This window comes from Oncorhynchus masou, chromosome 30, assembly GCF_036934945.1.
Source record: "Oncorhynchus masou masou isolate Uvic2021 chromosome 30, UVic_Omas_1.1, whole genome shotgun sequence".
Classification (NCBI taxonomy): Eukaryota; Metazoa; Chordata; class Actinopteri; order Salmoniformes; family Salmonidae; genus Oncorhynchus; species Oncorhynchus masou.
The window spans coordinates 44,756,726-44,777,445 of record NC_088241.1 but is presented as its reverse complement, the minus strand read 5'-3'; the positions used below and the strand labels follow the sequence as shown (position 1 = coordinate 44,777,445).

General features: G+C 40.9%; 1 protein-coding gene across 3 annotated transcripts; it reads right to left on the bottom strand.

Moving 5' to 3' along the window:
• Positions 1-941: 941 nt before the first annotated feature.
• LOC135522646 (cAMP-responsive element modulator-like) lies at positions 942-17,388 on the bottom strand. 3 transcript variants are annotated; one of them, XM_064949102.1, is made up of 5 exons: positions 17,349-17,388; positions 9,504-9,720; positions 7,889-7,896; positions 3,033-3,189; positions 942-1,449 (listed from the first exon to the last, which is right to left on the bottom strand). In XM_064949102.1, exons 1-5 carry the CDS (start codon positions 17,386-17,388, stop codon positions 1,305-1,307), a joined length of 567 nt encoding a protein of 188 aa, XP_064805174.1. In that variant the 3' UTR covers positions 942-1,304. The 3 variants fall into 3 exon arrangements, with proteins under 3 accessions (XP_064805174.1, XP_064805175.1, XP_064805176.1); XM_064949103.1 differs by lacking the exon at positions 7,889-7,896 and having other exon boundaries at positions 9,532-9,720; XM_064949104.1 differs by lacking the exons at positions 7,889-7,896; positions 9,504-9,720; positions 17,349-17,388 and adding an exon at positions 4,443-4,577.
• Between the last annotated feature and the right edge of the window lie 3,332 nt (positions 17,389-20,720).

The window sequence follows — 20,720 nt, the reverse complement described above, 5'->3', positions numbered from 1 at the left end:
ATAGCGTTAAAATCATGAGTTACTGCAACTAACATTAAAATGGTTACTTTGAGCAATATGAAAACTATTTCAAGGTCAGTTAAGTAAAATACAGAGAAATCACACCAAAAATTTGATTTTTAATGCTGTGGAAAACATTTTATTTGAGAATCAAATTGATATCAAAGCATTATAAGGAGTTTTTCACTTACAAAACAATATACTTGAATTTGAACAATAGTGCAGATTAGAGAAATACATTCAAGAAGGGTCATGGGTTAACTTAGCTGAATTGTTTTAGACAAACTTTTAACAACATTACAAACACATGAACTATGAACAAAAGCTCGGCAGGTTTGTGCTTTGTGACATCAGGGTATATATTAATTTACATTCAACCAATAAAACGTCTCTTTACGAAGATTAAATACAGAAATGTAAAACAAAAAAGCACTGTGCATGAAGCATATAGGATTTCTAACAATAAAAAACAACTAAATAAATAGTAATGAAATAGTACAATACACTTTTTATTTGTATTTTTTATCCCTCTTACAGAACAGTAATATATGCTGGTTCGTTTCTTTGTAAAATGTCATTTAAGACAGAGGTCTCTATGCAAGCCCTAGTCTCTACAAAAGAATGCCTATACATTGCTATATGTGCAGGCCTGAGACTCCACATGTCATTCAAGATAAACCTCTGGGAGCATTTTGTCTGATAAATCTTCAAATAACAGATCTTCGATGAGAATGTTTAAAACAATTTAAAAGCGAATGCCATACAACCATATGGCATATTTTATTGAAAATAAACACATTACTGTGCATTGTTATGTACAGTAGCTGGTTATGATAGGCATAAATAACATGTCTCTACAGGGTGTGTATGTACAGTATGCTGTACTGTTACTGACTCGACTTAATTCCATACATTTCCTTAAAGTAGTTTAGCTCATCCATGAGCTTCTTGTTCTGGGCCTCCAGCATGGTGAGGCGAGTCTCCAGACAGCGAATATACTCTCTCTTCCTCCGCCGGCACTCTTTGGCTGCCTGCCTGCAACAAGGAAAAGCAACAGGGGCACCTCATAATACTCGCTGTACTCGCGCCACAACTGGCCAGATACTGTAAAATGTTGTATGACGACAGTACGGAACATGTCTTCTAAACAAGTGGATCGGGAAAAGAGGTGTTGTTTTTTTTATATTTTGGTGTGTGAGAGCAGATGCTGGACATCGAGTCAAAGCGGATTCTCCAGGATACCCTTACAGTTATCTGTAAACTGTTACTGCGTTGCACACCCTCAAGCCATTAGCAGTCTGTGGTCATTCAACTTTGTGGCAATAGATGTCTTTAAGCGCTTTTAGTTCCTCAATGAGAGTCCTGTTTTGATTTTCGAGCACAGCCACCCGATTCTCAAGACATTTTACATATTCCTTCTTCTTTCGGCGACACTCGCGGGCAGCCTCCCTGGAAGCAACAACACACAGCCTCCGTAAAAAGACTGGTAGCTTCAGACAAAGATACCAAGGCCATACGTCCATAACAAGAAAGGCTTACATCCAGTATTTTAACAATCACTCACAGTAAGTTTCAGTCAAGACTGATAATGGTAACGAACTTAAGCAATAACACCACCAGAGTGACTAATTAGGTATTTTACAAAAATCAACATGCAGGAGACTACATTTGCCTGTGCAAAATCGTGACATAATACTACATGCAATTGCAGAGTGTAAATGTCAACAGAAAAGATTGTCTTTAGTGACAAACATTCAGGTGAAAGCACGACAAAGCACAAAAATGCACAAGCATGTCCGTGTGTGTTCTGAGGCAAATGGTGGCACTCAAAAAAGGCAGCCCAAGAATGCAGTATACAGCACATGCATGTTAATTAGTAGCATTTATGAATGAAAAAAATCTAGTTATTAGCATTTTTATGATTATTTGTTCCATCATGATTAGCCAACATTCTCATGCAGGAATCGATCATAAGGCTGTTTAGTACCCACATGAAAAAAATACTATAGTGTATACCATGGCAAGAATACTATAGTATTCACTGTAGTATTTTTGCAGACTTTATAGTAGTATTCACTGTAGTGTTTTTGGACTGTAGTATACTATAGTATTTATTGTTGTATTTTTGTGGACTGTAGTATTTAATGTCATTTGGGGGGACTGTAGTATAGTGTAGTATTCACTGTAGTGTTTTTGGACTGTAGTATACTATAGTATTTATTGTAGTATTTTTGTGGACTGTAGTATTTGGGGTGGCAGTGTAGCCTAGTGGTTAGAGCATTGGACTAGTAACCAAAAGGTTGCAAGTTCAAATCCCCGAGCTGACGAGGTACAAAATCTGTCGTTCTGCCCCTGAACAGGCAGTTAACCCACTGTTCCTAGGCCGTCATTGAAAATAAGAATTTGTTCTTAACTGACTTGCCTAGTAAAATAAAAATTTCATGTATGTTTGGGGGACTGTAGTATTTATTGTAGTGGACTGTAGTATTTAATGTATTTTTGGGGGACTGTAGTATAGTGTAGTATTTACTGTAGTGTTTTTGCGGACTCTAGCATACTGTAGCATTTACTTTAGTTTTTTTGTTTTATTATTTTTTACAAAAACGTGTGGGACTTTCTCCTTGAGGAAACCTACTGGAGAAATACTAAAAGGGTAAATGCTCCATAACCTGTAGGTATGTAACCATAGGGAACACAATACTTGGCACGGGTGGCACAAATTAGAATATGGGGGAGGGGAATTGGCAGTGTACATGCAATTTAAATACTGTAGTTTAAAAAAGGTCTTGTTTTTGTGGACTGTAGTGTTTTTGCTGACATTTCTATATTATTTACTAGTGTTTTTTGTGTGGATAATATAATATTTACGATAGTATTCTACAGTATACTACAAAAATCTATACTAAGTACTACACATGATCGAGGGATACTAGTGTGTGGTATAGTATTCTACAGTATACTACATAATTCTATAGTAAGTACTGTAGTATTCCATAGTAAACTGTAGTATTTTTTATGTGGGTGTAGACTACCTGTTCTTCATGAGGCGGAGTTGTCTCTTGCGTGTGGTCTCGTCAGCCACGTGGGGGGGGCTGTGCAGGGAGCCTGGGGAGCCAGCCATCACAACGCCCTGGGGCAGGCTGGAGGTGGGAGTGCAGATCTGGTAGCCTGACATGTCACCAGTGGAAGCTGACAGAAACACAGAAATGGGGAACACTTCTTAGAGCACTACCATTTGTATTAGCTGCTAACTTGCTGAACAGAAGGCATCCACCGCCTTAAAAGCACAGAAAGGTAAGTTGTCTAATTAATTCACAGTGACTAAAAGGTATGGAAGAATACGTCGGTGGATTACGCAATAAGGTTCTGATGTCATCCGATTCCTCTGGGTGTGAGTGGTGACGTGATAGAGGATATGATCGCTACACAGACAGGCTCTACAGAGAGCTGAACAAAATAAAATGCCTAGGAATTTTACTATTTGAATTTCAATTCAACATGATAGTTTCAATTTGTGCATAATTCCATCCAAAATCAGTCAGAGAACAAATAACATTGTTTTGTAGAAGCAAACCATTTGATGAAGCACTGAGAGTGTTATTCCCATCTCTGTGTACAGTAGCCTACTTCTCCTTAAATAAACCTTCTCTGTGCCATGGGAGCTGCCTGCATATCATCGCATATGGTGATTAATCTGGTAACGTCTTGCTCTCGCAAAAGGAACGGCCTGTAATCACAGCATGACTGGGACTGACGTCAATGTCCATCTTATTTGCCAGTTAGCATTTACATTTCCCTGCTGGGGTCCTGTTCCAGGAAAACAAGTGACATCAGTCACTGTGTGTGTGTGTGTGTGTGTGTGTGCTTTGAGTGGGCAGAGCATCGAAGCATTTCACAGAGAGGGAGAGGAGAGGGGAGGGGGGGGATGGACAGACAGAGCGCACAGGGAAACACTGAACATTTTCCAATCGTATTCAGCGTGTTGCAATCTGCTTTTTATTTCACAAGACTGATATTTCCCAGGCTGTTTTGCAGTTTTATAAAAGTCAAACCAAGACATTCAAGGATACTCATGTGAAATGACATGTAAATTCTAATGTATTTGCTTTGAGAAGAAAATAAATCCTAAGCAATACAACAACTGTGTCATATCTTAAAAACCTCAGCTCTCTGGATATCAACACATTTTCAATACCTTTATTACATCATGGTGAGTTCAATACCTTTATAGAACATTTTCTTTCTATTTTATTAGCTAATGTCTGTAGACAACTGTGATATTATCATACAATAACAATCTTCTACAGTTAATCATGAATCCAAAAAGCAGAGGCTACGCAGGCTGTACAGTACTAGTGTCGCACAAAAGGCAGAAGAGTTCCTCCACAGTTACCATTTTCTCTTCAACTTTCTCATGAAGCAAAAGATTAAAGTTAACATACCTGACTCAGTCTCATCCCCAGCAACAGCCATATCGGTTCTTAAGAGGTCCAATAGAAACCCTTTATCTCAGCTCTCTAACAGAAATGTCTCCAAAACCACCAGCTATGTGTGCAATCACAATTAAGGGCATTGACATCACTATGACATCATTTGCCTCCTGATGTCAATGATGACATGCATTGCTATGAGTCCTCCCCCTACACTGGTATGTACCCCGTATTGTTTTTTTTTTCTTGGTCCGACAAAAGGTTTGAGTTGCTTCTCAAATGTCTTCATATTAACCATGTTTTTCAAGATTATTTGTACAGCTTTTTAAAACTTTAGTGTTTTATATAACTCACATTCAATACCCAAACATAAACAACTGACAAAAACACATGACATCACTCTACTTAACACTATTTAAATACTTAATAAACTGCTATAAACATAATTTCTGTACAATGTGATTTCTATGTAATGCTCAAATTCTGACATTCCAGTTGAGTGACTTTTCTCACTTAACTTGAAGTGTCCAAGCTTTAATAATTTAATACATTTTAAAAGCGCTTTTCATTATACAGAATCATCTCTAAGTGCATAAAATCTAGATTTCTTTTTTACCAAATAGAAAAAGAAATGGACACAACTAGACAGGGCAACTGACACAAAGAACCCAGCTGACACTATAAGAGACAAGGACACCAAGGAATGCAGCTATCAACAGAAAGCCTTCCTAAAAGAGAAAGGTCTTCAGGCCCGTTTTAAAAAGGAGCCCAGAGTCTGTTGTGCTTTCAGGTGGTCCGGGAGTGCATTCCAGAGGTTTGGGGCGGTCGAGCAGAATGCCCGATCCCCCAAGGAGCGGAACTTGGTCCTGGGGGGTGTGGGAGAGCAGAATATTGCTTGACCTGAGGGTGCGGGTGGGGTTATGGAGGGAGAAAGGTTCTTTGAGATAAAAAGGGGCACTGCCATGAGTACACTGGAAAGACTGATTTTCCTGAGTTTTATTTATTTATTTATATATATGTTATATCTTTATGTTTGAAGCCGAATACTTTCGCAAGGCACTGTGTGTATATATATATATATATATATATATATATATATATATATACACACACACACACAGTGCCTTGCGAAAGTATTCGGCTTCAAACATAAATCATGAAGTGGAACGACATTTATTGGATATTTCAAACTTTTTTAACAAATCAAAAACTGATAAATTGGGCAAAAAGGTGGCGCTACAAAAAAATACAGTGTTATATCTTTATGTTCGAAGCCTGAAATGTGGCAAAAGGTCGCAAAGTTCAAGGGGGCCGAATACTTTCGCAAGGCACTGTGTATATATATATTTCCACACAGTGAGGTTGGAATAATACTGTGAAAATTATGATAATGCCCTTTTTGGGGCAGCAGGTAGCCTCGTGGTTAGAGCGTTGAGCCGGTAACCGAAAGGTCGCTGGATCAAATCCCGAGCTGACAAGGTAAAAAAATATCTGTCGTTCTGCCCCTGGACAAGGCAGTTAACATACTGTTCCCCGAAGGCCGTCATTGTAAAATAAGAATTTGTTCTTCACTGACTTGCCTCGTTAAATAAAGGTTAAATTTAAAAAATGAAATAAAATTTGTGTAAGGGCTGTTTGAAAAGACTGCCTGAAATTTCTGTCTTCCATGTTGACATGTCTTCACCATACGGAAAATGAGTCATTATGAAAGAGTTCCAAACCACTGACAATAACTGCTCATTTTCAGTTTTCCCTGAGGACGGGCTATTGGTAATGGCTGGAGCGGAATAGTGGAATGGTATCAAACACATCAAACCCACAGATTAAATGGAATTCAATTTAATCTGTTCCAGCCATCCTCCCCTCAGCAGCCTCCACTGGACCCCTCCCACACAGTCCTAGCACAATTCTTGCTTGAGAAGCCATTTCAATTCTTGCAAAGGTTTATAATTTTTTAAATTGTTGATAATCACAGCAAGGTAATTAATTGCTAGAAATGATTTGATATAGAGATAGAAAACATCTGCATTGGACCTTCAACAACAGCTGGTTAGTGTTTTCCCTGGTATGTTTTTGCAGTATGGGCAAGGGTCGTAGAGGCCTACAATTCTTTGGGGTTGCACGGCTGTGATTTGGGTTGAACGATTGTAAGAGGATCAGTTACGGGGGCAAAAAAGTATTTAGTCAGCCACTAATTGTGCAAGTTCTCCCACTTAAAAATATGAGAGGACTGTAATTTTCATCATAGGTACACAAACTATGACAGACAAAATTAGAATTTGTTTTCCAGAAAATCACATTGTGGGATTTTTAATGAATTTATTTGCAAATTATGGTGGAAAATAAGTATTTGGTCAAATACAAACAAGCAAGAATTCTGGCTCTCACAGACCTGTAACTTCTTCTTTGAGAGGCTCCTCTGTCCTCCACTCGTTACCTGTATTAATGGCACCTGTTTGAACTTGTTATCAGTATAAAAGACACCTGTCCACAACCTCAAACAGTCACACTCCAAACTCCACTATGGCCAAGACCAAAGAGCTGTCAAAGGACACCAGAAACAAAATTGTAGACCTGCACCAGGCTGGGAAGACTGAATCTGCAATAGGTAAGCAGCTTGGTTTGAAGAAATCAACTGTGGGAGCAATTATTAGGAAATGGAAGACATACAAGACCACTGATAATCTCCCTCGATCTGGGGCTCCACGCAAGATCTCACCCCGTGAGGTCAAAATGATCACAAGAACAGTGAGCAATAATCCCAGAACCACACGGGGGAGACCTAGTGAATGACCTGCAGAGAGCTGGGACCAAAGTAGCAAAGCCTACCATCAGTAACACACTACACCTCCAGGTACTCAAATCCTGCAGTGCCAGACGTGCCCCCCTGCTTAAGCCAGTACATGTCCAGGCCCGTCTGAAGTTTGCTAGAGCATTTGGATGAACCAGAAAAAGATTGGGAGAATGTCATATGGTCAGATGAAACCAAAATATAACTTTCTGGTAAAAACTCAACTCGTCGTGTTTGGAGGACAAAGAAAGCTGAGTTGCATCCAAAGAACACCATACCTACTGTGAAGCATGGTGGTGGAAACATCATGCTTTGGGGCTGTTTTTCTCCTAAGGACCAGGACGACTGATCCGTGTAAAGGAAAGAATGAATGGGGCCATGTAGTATCGTGAGATTTTGAGTGAAAACCTCCTTCCATCAGCAAGGGCATTGAAGATGAAACGTGGCTGGGTCTTTCAGCATGACAATGATCCCAAACACACCGCCCGGGCAACGAAGGAGGGGCTTCGTAAGAAGCATTTCAAGGTCCTGGAGTGGCCTAGCCAGTCTCCAGATCTCAACCCCATAGAAAATCTTTGGAGGGAGTTGAAAGTCCGTGTTGCCCAGCAACAGCCCCAAAACATCACTGCTCTAGAGGAGATCTGCATGGAGGAATGGGCCGAAATACCAGCAATACTGTGTGAAAACCTTGTGAAGACTTACAGAAAATGTTTGACCTCTGTCATTGCCAACAAAGGGTATATAACAAAGTATTGAGATAAACTTTTGTTATTGACCAAATACTTATTTTCCACCATCATTTGCAAATAAATTCATAAAAAATCCTACAATGTGATTTTCTGGATTTTTTTTCTCATTTTGTCTGTCATAGTTTAAGTGTACCTATGATGAAAATTACAGGCCTCTCATCTTTTTAAGTGGGAGAACTTGCACAATTGGTGGCTGACTAAATCCTTTTTTTGCCCCACTGTATGCTACCAGCTTATACGAAGTCACTTCTTCTAAACCTGAAAAGGGACAACTTCTAAATGTTATGCGGCGAAACCAGCCAAATACACTTAGTGTACAAAACATTAACACCTGCTCTTTCCATGACAGACTGACCAGGTGAAAGCTATGATCCCTAGGTGTCACTTGTTAAATCCACTTCAATCAGTGTAGTTGCAGGGGCGGTTTGCGTCAAGAAATGCTACACTGCTGGGTTTTAAACGCTCAACAGTTTCCCATGTTTATCGAAGGTGATGCACCACCCAAAGGACATCTAGCCAACTTGACAACTATGGGAAGCATTGGAGTCAACATGGGCCAGCATTCCTGTGGAACGCTTTTCACACCTTGTAGAGTCTGAGGGCTAAATGGTTGGGGTGCAACTCAATATTAGGAAGGTGTTCTTAATGTTTTGTACACTCAGTGTATATCCAAATCAAACTTTAGTAACCACATTGTGAGCCTGTTACAATACATCAACCATGACGAATTTCACGAATATCCACGTTGTTAGATTTGTTGAATGTTTGCCAATCCAGCGTCCTTCTATCCCCCACGGTCTGCGTTGCAATGACCTCTTTAACGGCACCTACGCAGTCAATCCACAGCCTTAGGCATGTTGTAAATGAAACAAGCACTGATATTGTATCATACAACAGCACGCTCAGCTTACCAAGAAAACAAAAATGTATACATTTATGGTCTGTTGACATATATTTTAGAGGCTATTTATACAGAAAATTTGTATTACAACCCATATAAAATGTATTTATGATTATTTGACAATATTTTAAAGTTGACAAAAAATATTTATAAAACACAATTTCTGATATATCATGCCTTTGTTATATTTTTCTTGCATAAGTAAAAATCAAGATTATGCCTCTAGTGCCATTCATTCGAATTATATAGACTGGTTTGGATTTCTCCATGACCAATATGGCTGCCATTTTCACCCCATTCTGGATCTTCAAAGGTTTATGACATAGCCCTTCTAGTAATTTAATAGGATTCTTTTTTATCATTTTTATAAGCTGACCAACTAAATAGGTCAACTATTCTACTATGGAGTTGTCTGATTTTGCTGTTGATTACTCGTATTGTTGGTTGAGAAAATAAAATGTGGACAACAATTTATGAGATATCGTTGTAGGCAAAATTTGCATAACCAATGGTACTGGGGCTCATCCCCACCTGTCTCTCGTTTGGATCATAGGTGCCGTTCTCAACCCAGGCGGGCTCCGGCCCAATTTAACCCCTGCTAATAATCCAATCTAATCCAATTGATGGCAGACCTTGATGGTGAGGGTCTAGAGCATTTACCTTTTACCATCCCCTTGTTGCCTTGCATATAGAACTGCTGAGTGCCATCTCCTGACTGTTGGGAATACTGGACGATGGCTGCAGCAGACTGGGAGTTTCCAGAGTTGGACATGGTCAGAGGCTGCAAGGCCTGTAGTCCCCTAGGTAGAGCACTGGTCAGCTGGATGGCACCATCCTGAGTAAAAGCAACTGAGGACAACAAACGAATAGGGGTTAAATGGACCCAGGGCCTGCATTTACCCCATAGGTAATGATTGGCCCAATGAGTTAAATACAGATCGGCAACTATCTGCTTCAGCTTATTTATTCATAGCCAGTGACTACACTGCATCAGTTGGGCTAAATAAGCCAGTGACTACGCTGCATCAGTTGGGCTACTAAAGGTGATCATGCTTATTGCTAAATAGCACACCTCCCTGATAATATGGACCAATATGTTATTGTGTATCTTTGTCCACAACAGTTGTTGCGCAATCTCTAATATTAAGGACGTCTCTAGGTTCTGGTTGCCCGAGTTAGAATACCTCATGATAAACTGTAGACCACACTATTTACCAAGAGTTTTCATCTATATTTTTCGTAGCTGTCTATTTACCACCACCTCTACTCTACATACGAGACGCATACAAAGCTCTCCCTCGCCCTCCATTTGAAAAATCTGACCATAACTCCATCCTCTTAATTCCTGTTCACAAGAAAAACTCAAACATGAAGTACCAGCGATGCAATCAATAGGTAAGTCTTCTGATGAAGTTACAGAACTGTTTCACTAGCACAGGTTGGAATTTGTTCCGTGATTCATCTGATGGCATTGAGGATTTTCCGCATCAGTCACTGGCTTCATTAATAAAGCCCAGTTTCCACTGGCACTTAAAGGGAGGGCCAATTAGGGCCAAATTCCAGCTGGGTCGAGGAAAACCCGGGCCAACGCAGCCCAGTTTCACAACTGGTGCCAGCTCAAATGAAATTTGGGCTGGTGATACCATTTCTATTGAACCACCAAGCTGATCACTGCTGAATGCTGACAAAGTTTAGCTAGCTCATCTGAGCTTGTTGCTGTTAGTTAGAACATGGACAAACAGTACTGCAGTAGTCAGACATGACACAAATTACCAACATAGCTGGATCCATTCATTTTTGCACTACACAATATAATTGTATGAGAACAGTCAGCCCTCGAATGCTAGCTACCTAACGTTAGCATGCAAATCAAAGTTGAAACAAGCTAGTTAGCTAACGTGAGCTAGCAGGAATTTTAGCTGGCCAGGTCATATTAAAAGCTAGGTAGCTACATCATACTGTATTAAACCTGCCATTTGGTTTGCTTGGTTAACTAGCTAGCTAACAGCCAATGCCATGGCAAGCAATATAGAAATTAAGCTAGCTAGCTAGCTAGCCTGTTGTGCTAGCGACAACGCTAAACTTTTACCGACTTCAACGTGCCAATGGAAACGGGGCTTGAGTGCATGGACGACATAGTCCACACAGTGACCATACAAACATATCCTAACCAGAAGCCATGGATTACAGGCAACATCCACGCTAGGCTAAAGACTAGAGCTGCCGCTTTCAAGGAGCAGAACACAAATCCAGACGCTTATAAGAAAATCCTGCTACGGTGTCCGACGAACCATCAAACAGGCAAAGTGTCAATACAGGACTTAGATCAGATACTACTACACCGGCTCTGATGTTTTGTCGGATATGGCCGGGCTTGCAAACTGTCATGGATTACAAAAGGGAAACCCAGACACGAGCTGCCAAGTGATGCGAGCCTAACAGACTAGCTAAATGCCTTCTATACTTGCATCAAGGCAAGCAACACCGAAACATGCATATGAGAGCACCAGCTGTTCCGGACAACTGTGTGATCACGCTCTCTGTAGCAGATTTGAGTAAGACCTTTAAAAACAGGTTAACATTGAGACACATTACAAGAACACGTACTTGGAGCATGTGATGACCCAACAACAAGTGTCTTCACTGACATTTTCAACCTCTCTCTGACCCATGTTTCAAGCAGACCACCATAGTCCCTGTACCCAAGAAGGCCAAGGTAACCTGTCTAAATGACTAGGTTGTGTTATTATTGTGTAGCACTCACATCAGTAGCCATGAAATGCTTTGAAAGGCTGCACATCAAAACCATCATCGCAGACACCCTAGACCCACTCCAATTCACATACTGCCCCAACAGACCCACAGATGACACAATCTCTATTGCACTCTACACTACCCTTTCCCAAGTGGACAAAATGAACACCTACGTGAGAATGCTGTTCATTGACTACAGTTCAGCACTCAACACGATAGTGCACTCCAAGCTCATCAATAAGCTAAGCACCCTGGGATTAAACACCTCACTCTGCAATTGGATACTGGACTTCGAAGGTCAACTGCAGGTGGTGATTATAGGCAACAACACATCCACTACGCTGCCCCTCAACATGGGGGGCCCTCAGGGGTGTGTGCTTAGCCCCCTCCCTGTACTCCCTGTTCACCCACGACTACATGGCCGCACACAACTCCAACATCATCATTAAGTTTGCTGACGACATGACGGTGGTAGGCCTGATCACCGATGACGATGAGACAGCCTACAGGGAGGAGGTCAGAGACCTGCTAGTGTGGTGCCAGGACAACAACCTCTCCCTTAACGTCAGCTGATTGTGGACTACAGGAAACGGAGGGCCGAGTTCTCCCCATTCACATCGACAGGGCTATAGTTGAGACGATCGGTCGAGAGCTTCAAGTTCTTCAGTTTCCATATCACTAAAGACCTATTATGGTCCAAACGGTACTGGACCACCAAGTCTGGGACCAAAAGGCTCCTGAACAGCTTCTACAGTGCCTTGCGAAAGTATTCGGCCCCCTTGAACTTTGCGACCTTTTGCCACATTTCAGGCTTCAAACATAACGATATAAAACTGTATTTTTTTTGTGAAGAATCAACAACAAGTGGGACACAATTATGAAGTGGAACAACATTTATTGGATATTTCACACTTTAACAAATCAAAAACTGAAAAATTGGGCGTGCAAAATAATTCAGCCCCTTTACTTTCAGTGCAGCAAACTCTCTCCAGAAGTTCAGTGAGGATCTCTGAATGATCCAATGTTGACCTAAATGACTAATGATGATAAATACAATCCACCTGTGTGTAATCAAGTCTCCGTATAAATGCACCTGCACTGTGATAGTCTCAGAGGTCCGTTAAAAGCGCAGAGAGCATCATCAAGAACAAGGAACACACCAGGCAGGTCCGAGATACTCTGGAGACACCCTGGACCCAAACTGTTACAGACCTATATCCATTCTGCCTTGCCTATCTAAGGTCTTCGAAAGCCGAGTCAACAAACAGGTCACTGACCATCTCGAATCCCACCGTACCTTCTCCGCTATGCAATCTGGTTTCCGAGCCGGTCACGGGTGCACCTCAGCCACACTCAAGGTACTAAACGACATCATAACCGCCATCGATAAAATACAGTACTGTGCAGCCGTCTTCATCGACCTTGCCAAGGCTTTCGACTCCGTCAATCACCATATTCTTATCGGCAGACTCAGTAGCCTCGGTTTTTCGGATGACTGCCTTGCCTGGTTCACCAATTACTTTGCAGACAGAGTTCAGTGTGTCAAATCGGAGGGCATGCTGTCCGGTCCTCTGGCAGTCTCTATGGGGGTGCCACAGGGTTCAATTCTCGGGCCGACTCTTTTCTCTGTATATATCAATGATGTTGCTCTTGCTGCGGGCGATTCCCTGATCCACCTCTACGCAGACGACACCATTCTATATACTTTCGGCCCGTCATTGGACACTGTGCTATCTAACCTCCAAACGAGCTTCAATACCATAAAACACTCCTTCCGTGGCCTCCAACTGCTCTTAAACGCTAGTAAAACCAAATGCATGCTTTTCAACCGATCGCTGCCTGCACCCGCATGCCCGACTAGCATCACCACACTGGATGGTTCCGACCTTGAATATGTGGACACCTATAAGTACCTAGGTGTCTGGCTAGACTGCAAACTCTCCTTCCAGACCCATATCAAACATCTCCAATCGAAAATCAAAAGTTGGCTTTCTATTCCGTAACAAAGCCTCCTTCACTCACGCTGCCAAGCTTACCCTAGTAAAACTGACTATCCTACCGATCCTCGACTTCGGCGATGTCATCTACAAAATTGCTTCCAACACTCTTCTCAGCAAACTGGATGCAGTTTATCACAGTGCCATCCGTTTTGTCACTAAAGCACCTTATACTACCCACCACTGCGACTTGTATGCTCTAGTCGGCTGGCCCTCGCTACATATTCGTCGCAAGACCCACTGGCTCCAGGTCGTCTACAAGGCCATGCTAGGTAAAGCTCCGCCTTATCTCAGTTCACTGGTCACGATGGCAACACCCATCCGTAGCACGCGCTCCAGCAGGTGTATCTCACTGATCATCCCTAAAGCCAACACCTCATTCGGCCGCCTTTCGTTCCAGTACTCTGCTGCCTGTGACTGGAACGAATTGCAAAAATCGCTGAAGTTGGAGACCTTTATCTCCCTCACCAACTTCAAACATCAGCTATCTGAGCAGCTAACCGATCGCTGCAGCTGTACATAATCTATTGGTAAATAGCCCACCCATTTTCACCTACCTCATCCCCACAGTTTTTATTTACTTTTCTGCTCTTTTGCACACCAATATCTCTACCTGTACATGATCATTTATCAATCCAGTGTTAATCTGCAATATTGTAATTATTCGCCTACCTCCTCATGCCTTTTGCACACATTGTATATAGACTCCCCTTTTTTTCCCTACTGTGTTATTGACTTGTTAATTGTTTACTCCATGTGTAACTCTGTGTTGTCTGTTCACACTGCTATGCTTTATCTTGGCCAGGTCGCAGTTGTAAATGAGAACTTGTTCTCAACTAGCCTACCTGGTTAAATAAAGGTGAAATAAAAAAAAATAAAAAAAAGCGGAACTTGGTCCTGGGGGGTGTGGGAGAGCAGAATATTGCTTGACCTGAGGGTGCGGGTGGGGTTATGGAGGGAGAAAGGTTCTTTGAGATAAAAAGGGGCACTGCCATGAGTACACTGGAAAGACTGTGATTTTCCTGAGATATATATATATATATATACACACAGTGCCTTGGGAAAGTATTCGGCCCCCTTGAACTTTGCGACCTTTTGCCACATTTCAGGCTTCAAACATAAAGATATAAAACTGTATTTTTTTGTGAAGAATCAACAACAAGTGGGACACAATCATGAAGTGGAACGACATTTATTGGATATTTCAAACTTTTTTAACAAATCAAAAACTGAAAAATTGGGGGTGCAAAATTATTCAGCCCCTTTACTTTCAGTGCAGCAAACTCTCTCCAGAAGTTCAGTGAGGATCTCTGAATGATCCAATGTTGACCTAAATGACTAATGATGATAAATACAATCCACCTGTGTGTAATCAAGTCTCCGTATAAATGCACCTGCACTGTGATAGTCTCAGAGGTCCGTTAAAAGCGCAGAGAGCATCATGAAGAACAAGGAACACACCAGGCAGATCCGAGATACTGTTGTGAAGAAGTTTAAAGCCGGATTTGGATACAAAAAGATTTCCCAAGCTTTAAACATCCCAAGGAGCACTGTGCAAGCGATAATATTGAAATGGAAGGAGTATCAGACCACTGCAAATCTACCAAGACCTGGCCGTCCCTCTAAACTTTCAGCTCATACAAGGAGAAGACTGATCAGAGATGCAGCCAAGAGGCCCATGATCACTCTGGATGAACTGCAGAGATCTACAGCTGAGGTGGGAGACTCTGTCCATAGGACAACAATCAGTCGTATATTGCACAAATCTGGCCTTTATGGAAGAGTGGCAAGAAGAAAGCCAATATTCTTAAAGATATCCATAAAAAGTGTTGTTTAAAGTTTGCCACAAGCCACCTGGGAGACACACCAAACATGTGGAAGAAGGTGCTCTGGTCAGATGAAACCAAAATTGAACTTTTTGGCAACAATGCAAAACGTTATGTTTGGCGTAAATGCAACACAGCTCATCAACCACAACACACCATCCCCACTGTCAAACATGGTGGTGGCAGCATCATGGTTTGGGCCTGCTTTTCTTCGGCAGGGACAGGGAAGATGGTTAAAATTGATGGGAAGATGGATGGAGCCAAATACAGGACCATTCTGGAAGAAAACTTGATGGAGTCTGCAAAAGACCTGAGACTGGGACGGAGATTTGTCTTCCAACAAGACAATGATCCAAAACATAAAGCAAAATCTACAATGGAATGGTTCAAAAAGAAACATATCCAGGTGTTAGAATGGCCAAGTCAAAGTCCAGACCTGAATCCAATCGAGAATCTGTGGAAAGAACTGAAAACTGTTCACAAATGCTCTCCATCCAACCTTACTGAGCTCAAGCTGTTTTGCAAGGAGGAATGGGAAAAAAATTCAGTCTCTCAATGTGCAAAACTGATAGAGACATACCCCAAGCGACTTACAGCTGTAATCACAGCAAAAGGTGGCGCTACAAAGTATTAACTTAAGGGGGCTGAATAATTTTGCACGCCCAATTTTTCAGTTTTTGATTTGTTAAAAAAGTTTGAAATATCCAATAAATGTCGTTCCACTTCATGATTGTGTCCCACTTGTTGTTGATTCATCACAAAAAAAAATAGTTTTATATCTTTATGTTTGAAGCCTGAAATGTGGCAAAAGGTCGCAAAGTTCAAGGGGGCCGAATACTTTAGCAAGGCACTGTACCTCAATGCCATAAGACTGCTGAACAGTTAATTAAACGACTACCCGGATTTTCTGCTTTTCACCCCCTTCCTACATGTACTTCAATCAATCACCTAATCAAACCTACATGTACATACAGTATTACCTTAATCATTTGGGGTGGCAGGTAGCCTAGTGGTTAGAGTGTTGGACTTGTAATGGAAAGGTTGCAAGATCGGATCCCTGAGCTGCCCCTGAACAAGGCAGTTGACCCACTGTTCCTATGCAGTCATTGAAAATAAGAATTTGTTCTTAACGGACTTGCCTAGTTAAATAAAAAGGTACAAAAATATAAAATGTATCACCCCAACTACCTCATACACTGTTCTGGTACTCCTTGTATATAGCCTCTTTATTGTGTTACTATTTTATTTTTATCTATTTGTTCATTTTCTTACTTTTAACTGCATTGTTGGGAATGTGCTCTTCATAAGTAAGTAAGCATTTCACGGTAAAGTCTACACTTGTTTTATTTGGTACATGTGACATTTCATTTGATATGGACCAATATGTTGCTGGGCTTAATTATGGAGGGGGAAATTATATTTGTCAGCATATTATAATTTTTTTCATTCATTTTGGAGTAGAATGTCATTATAGAAAGTCACCAGAACTTCTACATTTACATTTTCATTTTTTGGGGCCTCATGACCTTTGCCACCACTGATAAATATATCCAGGGGGAAAAATTAAACAATCATTGATTTGTTTTGTTGTTAAAGCTTGGACACTTCAAGTTAAGTGAAAATGTTATGCCTACGTGTTTAAAAATGAAAAGGCACTAGACAGGAATATCATAATTTGAGCATTACACAGACGTCCCATGCGATTTGGTTATGCAGAAATAGTGTAAACAGCTGCCAATTACATCAGTTTATTAATTAAGAGTGTGTAGTATGCGGTCTTGTCCTTTCACATAACCAAATCAACTATGGACTATCAGAGACTGAGATGTGTCAAATACATCTGGATTTTTAAATAAACATATTTATTTTTGAAACACATGTCCCTTCCAGTGAGACTTACTGAACTGGCCATGGTTTGTCTGATAAATAGAGGCTGGCATGCCGGGCCCTGGTGGGACACTGCAAGGCGCTACCTCTTCTTTTATCTCTTCAACTTTTGGACCTGCTGGATCTGAAGACACTTTTCTGGGGAGAAAAACACATTTGCAAAGATGACTGTGAAATAAATGTATTGCAGCTCTATTATTCTACACTTTAATTTAAAGTAATACCTGTATGCCTGTCTTCTGGAGGGAAGCTCTCTCCTGTTGTGTGCATTAGAAACATCTTCATTTGAGTTTCTGTCCTCGGATTTTGCTCTCCTTGTTGCTACCTGGGAAATGAAATCTCCCATTAACAGTTGATCTGTCTGGCTTATATGCAAGGCAACAGCATCACAGTCATCTGGAGACTATGCTTAGGGATGATGGACATATGCAGATCATAGCACTTTGAGGAAGGTCATTCTCCATTTTAAATACCTGTGCTAGTGATGATAGCGAACCACCGCTGCCCTGCTCCTGCATTTGACAGGCATTGCTTGCCATGATAATCGTCCTATAAAAAACAAAAAGGTGGGCAAATTAATGATTGGCTAATTCACGTTAGTCGTCATACTACTACCTCTGCCAATTGCTAACGTTACTGTGTTGGAACAAAACCCTGCACTGTGCTACTGCACATCCTGGCTGTGGGTCACCAATGCCAGAACACTGTGTGCCTAAGCGTAACTACATTAACTCTTGTCTTGACTCATAACTCTTGCCTTGACTGGGTGCTAGCAAGGTTCACAATAGTCAACCATATTGTTTCCACTTTCAAGCTATCCTGTCCGTTTGCATGCTCAATGTGGTGGTGGCAGCTAAAGCTAGCAACCTAGCGTTACAGTTAGGCCACTGGATGTTACATTATTAGATTGGTACAGTCGCTAGCTAAGTAACAAGCTGAATAAGCAGTCGTTAGCTACTTACTAACTTAGCTAGCCGGGTAGTATCGTTTTTTTCTCTCGCTAACTTACCAATAGCGAATGCGGCCACTGATTAACGTTAAATCACTGATTACGCCTCGAATGGATGGTCTGAGAACCAACGCACACGTAACACCACGTCAGCTCCGATGCAGCTGAAATCTGCGAAGAACTCAATGGCATCCAAACCAAATTCGAAAACTACTGCGAATATAAATGACTTTAGCTGGCTGTGAACTGAGTCTAGGTGCGTTGTTGGCTAATGTGTGGCTAAATACCTCAAAATTAAGATCAACAAATATCGCTATCAATTAGAGTTCAATGGACATTTTAACCGTATTTATTTAAAAATCATAATAGATCGTACGCTCGCGATGCGTATAATTTAAAGTGTTTTTGATTGGACAGAGCTAACTTTCTTCTTGGAACGTTGAACTGCTGCCGCCAAATCCCCACCCCAGTCAAAATGCACACCCGATCTACCCTGTAACACCCATTCACATGGTCCAGATCTTGAGATTTGTCTGATCCGGAAGGCTCATCGCCATTCAGGTCTGTGTTACTTTGTCCATAGCTACTGTAGCTTAGCCTACTACTTGTAGCGGAGTATCGATCGAATAAAAGTGAGTGGCGAGCGACATCTGGTGGTTTTAGGTCAGTAAATCGACCGCTTTGGCTACAGACAGACTTCCCACCAACACAACACTACCAAATATTTGTATAAGTATCTATGAGAGATTGTTACATGAGATTACAATTTATATCTAACTTTGAAACTAAAGTACATATAATGTCATTCAGTCTAATTGTAATTGAATGTTGTTTATGTGCTAAGATTACTTTATGTTAATTTTCAACATTTTGGGCAGACAGGTCCTAAATTGTAGATGCATCTCTGGATCTCCTTATTTAATAAAGATCTGCCTCTAGGCAAATACATTACATTGACACAGTGTAAAATCAAATATATGTGTATTTCGTGTAAATGTAATATGATATGAATATAACCTAAATAATGAATTAAGCAATGAATACAGTCACAGGTAAATGGCGCTGTTTCCGTGACACAGCACTGCCTCACGTTCCTTATTGCTTTTATAAAACTGTTACCAACATATTAAAATAACAATGAATTACATATTTTCATTAAAAGTTATTTTGATGAGTCAATTCATACAATTTCATTCTTCCACCAGAAAATATAGTCCGGACAAAAATCTGGTTGTTTGTTCTTTTGGTCATGTTACTACAGACGCGAAGGCAGTCATGAATTATTTTTGCTTCGTTGCTATGCAAAAGGCTTTGTCACAGATAGAACCATGAGTCTGATATTTCAACGGATGTATATATGTGAAGCATCCGGTTGGCGTTTCCACTCACTATCAAATATGGTGATGAGAGGAAGCTTAGTGGCCGGCAGTGGGAGAAGATGGATTTTGGCCGACATTCTGCAAATTTTCTCATCGATGAAACATTTGATCTCCAATTTTCATGTTTCCAAAACCAGGATCTGTACTAAACAAAGTGGACTGCGTTTTGTAGACTTTACCCTTTGAAAAAGTTTCCAAAACATTATGCAAATAAATGCTAGAACGAATCAATCTAACTAGGCTCTGCCAACCTCCTTGCTTGTTCTGCCCACTATTATGAATTTGCTCCCATTGGAAACGACAGGCTCTGGTCTATCTTGGGTTAGTTGTCAGTTTTATTTGGACTGGTCGTCCATTCAAAACAAAATGGTTGCTATGCAGGCTGGATAAAGTTATTGTCACTCGCAAGCTAGTCACGTCAAACAATGAACCTGGAATGACAGTACACTAGCTACATTTTAGTTTGTTTTAGATTTTTTCTATTGACAATTACTTGACTATTTCCATGATAGTGACGTTGTTGCGTGATGGCTCAGAAAAAGTTGTCTTGTCTCTGGGCACTGTTCACTCTATGTATGGTACTAAGCGATATTAACCCCGGCTGTACCAAACTAAATGTTGGACTGGAAGCAAGGGGAAATTATGTGCGAGTTGAGATCAATACAAAAGATGATTCTGACAAACAACATGAACAGGATATTCTCATTGAAGGCGCAGTGATAATTTTCAGATGGAACTGTTAGCAAGCATAGGTGTGTATTTGATGACCAATAGAGCACGGCTTGGAACGCTGCTCGTCCAATCAGCATCCAGGAGCGGAACAACAAGTTTTATACAGTAATACAGTTTGACACAGTCAATATTCAAGACCACTTGAATGACACACAACTTTTTAAGTAGACTGGTTCTTAACTCTTCCAATCATACGAATAATAGCCTACCGTATATATTTTAGTATTTATACTTCACATCTTGCATTTGTACATCTGAAGAAATGTACATTAGTTTTCATACGCATTCATAAACGACTTTTTGCTCTACCTTACAGCTCCCTAAC

What these genes read in the sequence shown, in the direction of transcription:
- LOC135522646 (XM_064949102.1), bottom strand. Translation starts at nt 17,388, where the DNA reads ATGCCAGCCTCTATTTATCAGACAAACCATGGCCAGTTCA. An exon ending in GACAAACCATGGCCAGTTCA is followed by an intron (nt 9,721 to 17,348) that starts GTAAGTCTCACT and finishes TGTTGTCCTCAG; the next exon opens with TTGCTTTTACTCAGGATGGT. An exon ending in CTCCGCCTCATGAAGAACAG is followed by an intron (nt 1,450 to 3,032) that starts GTAGTCTACACC and finishes TGTTGCTTCCAG; the next exon opens with GGAGGCTGCCCGCGAGTGTC.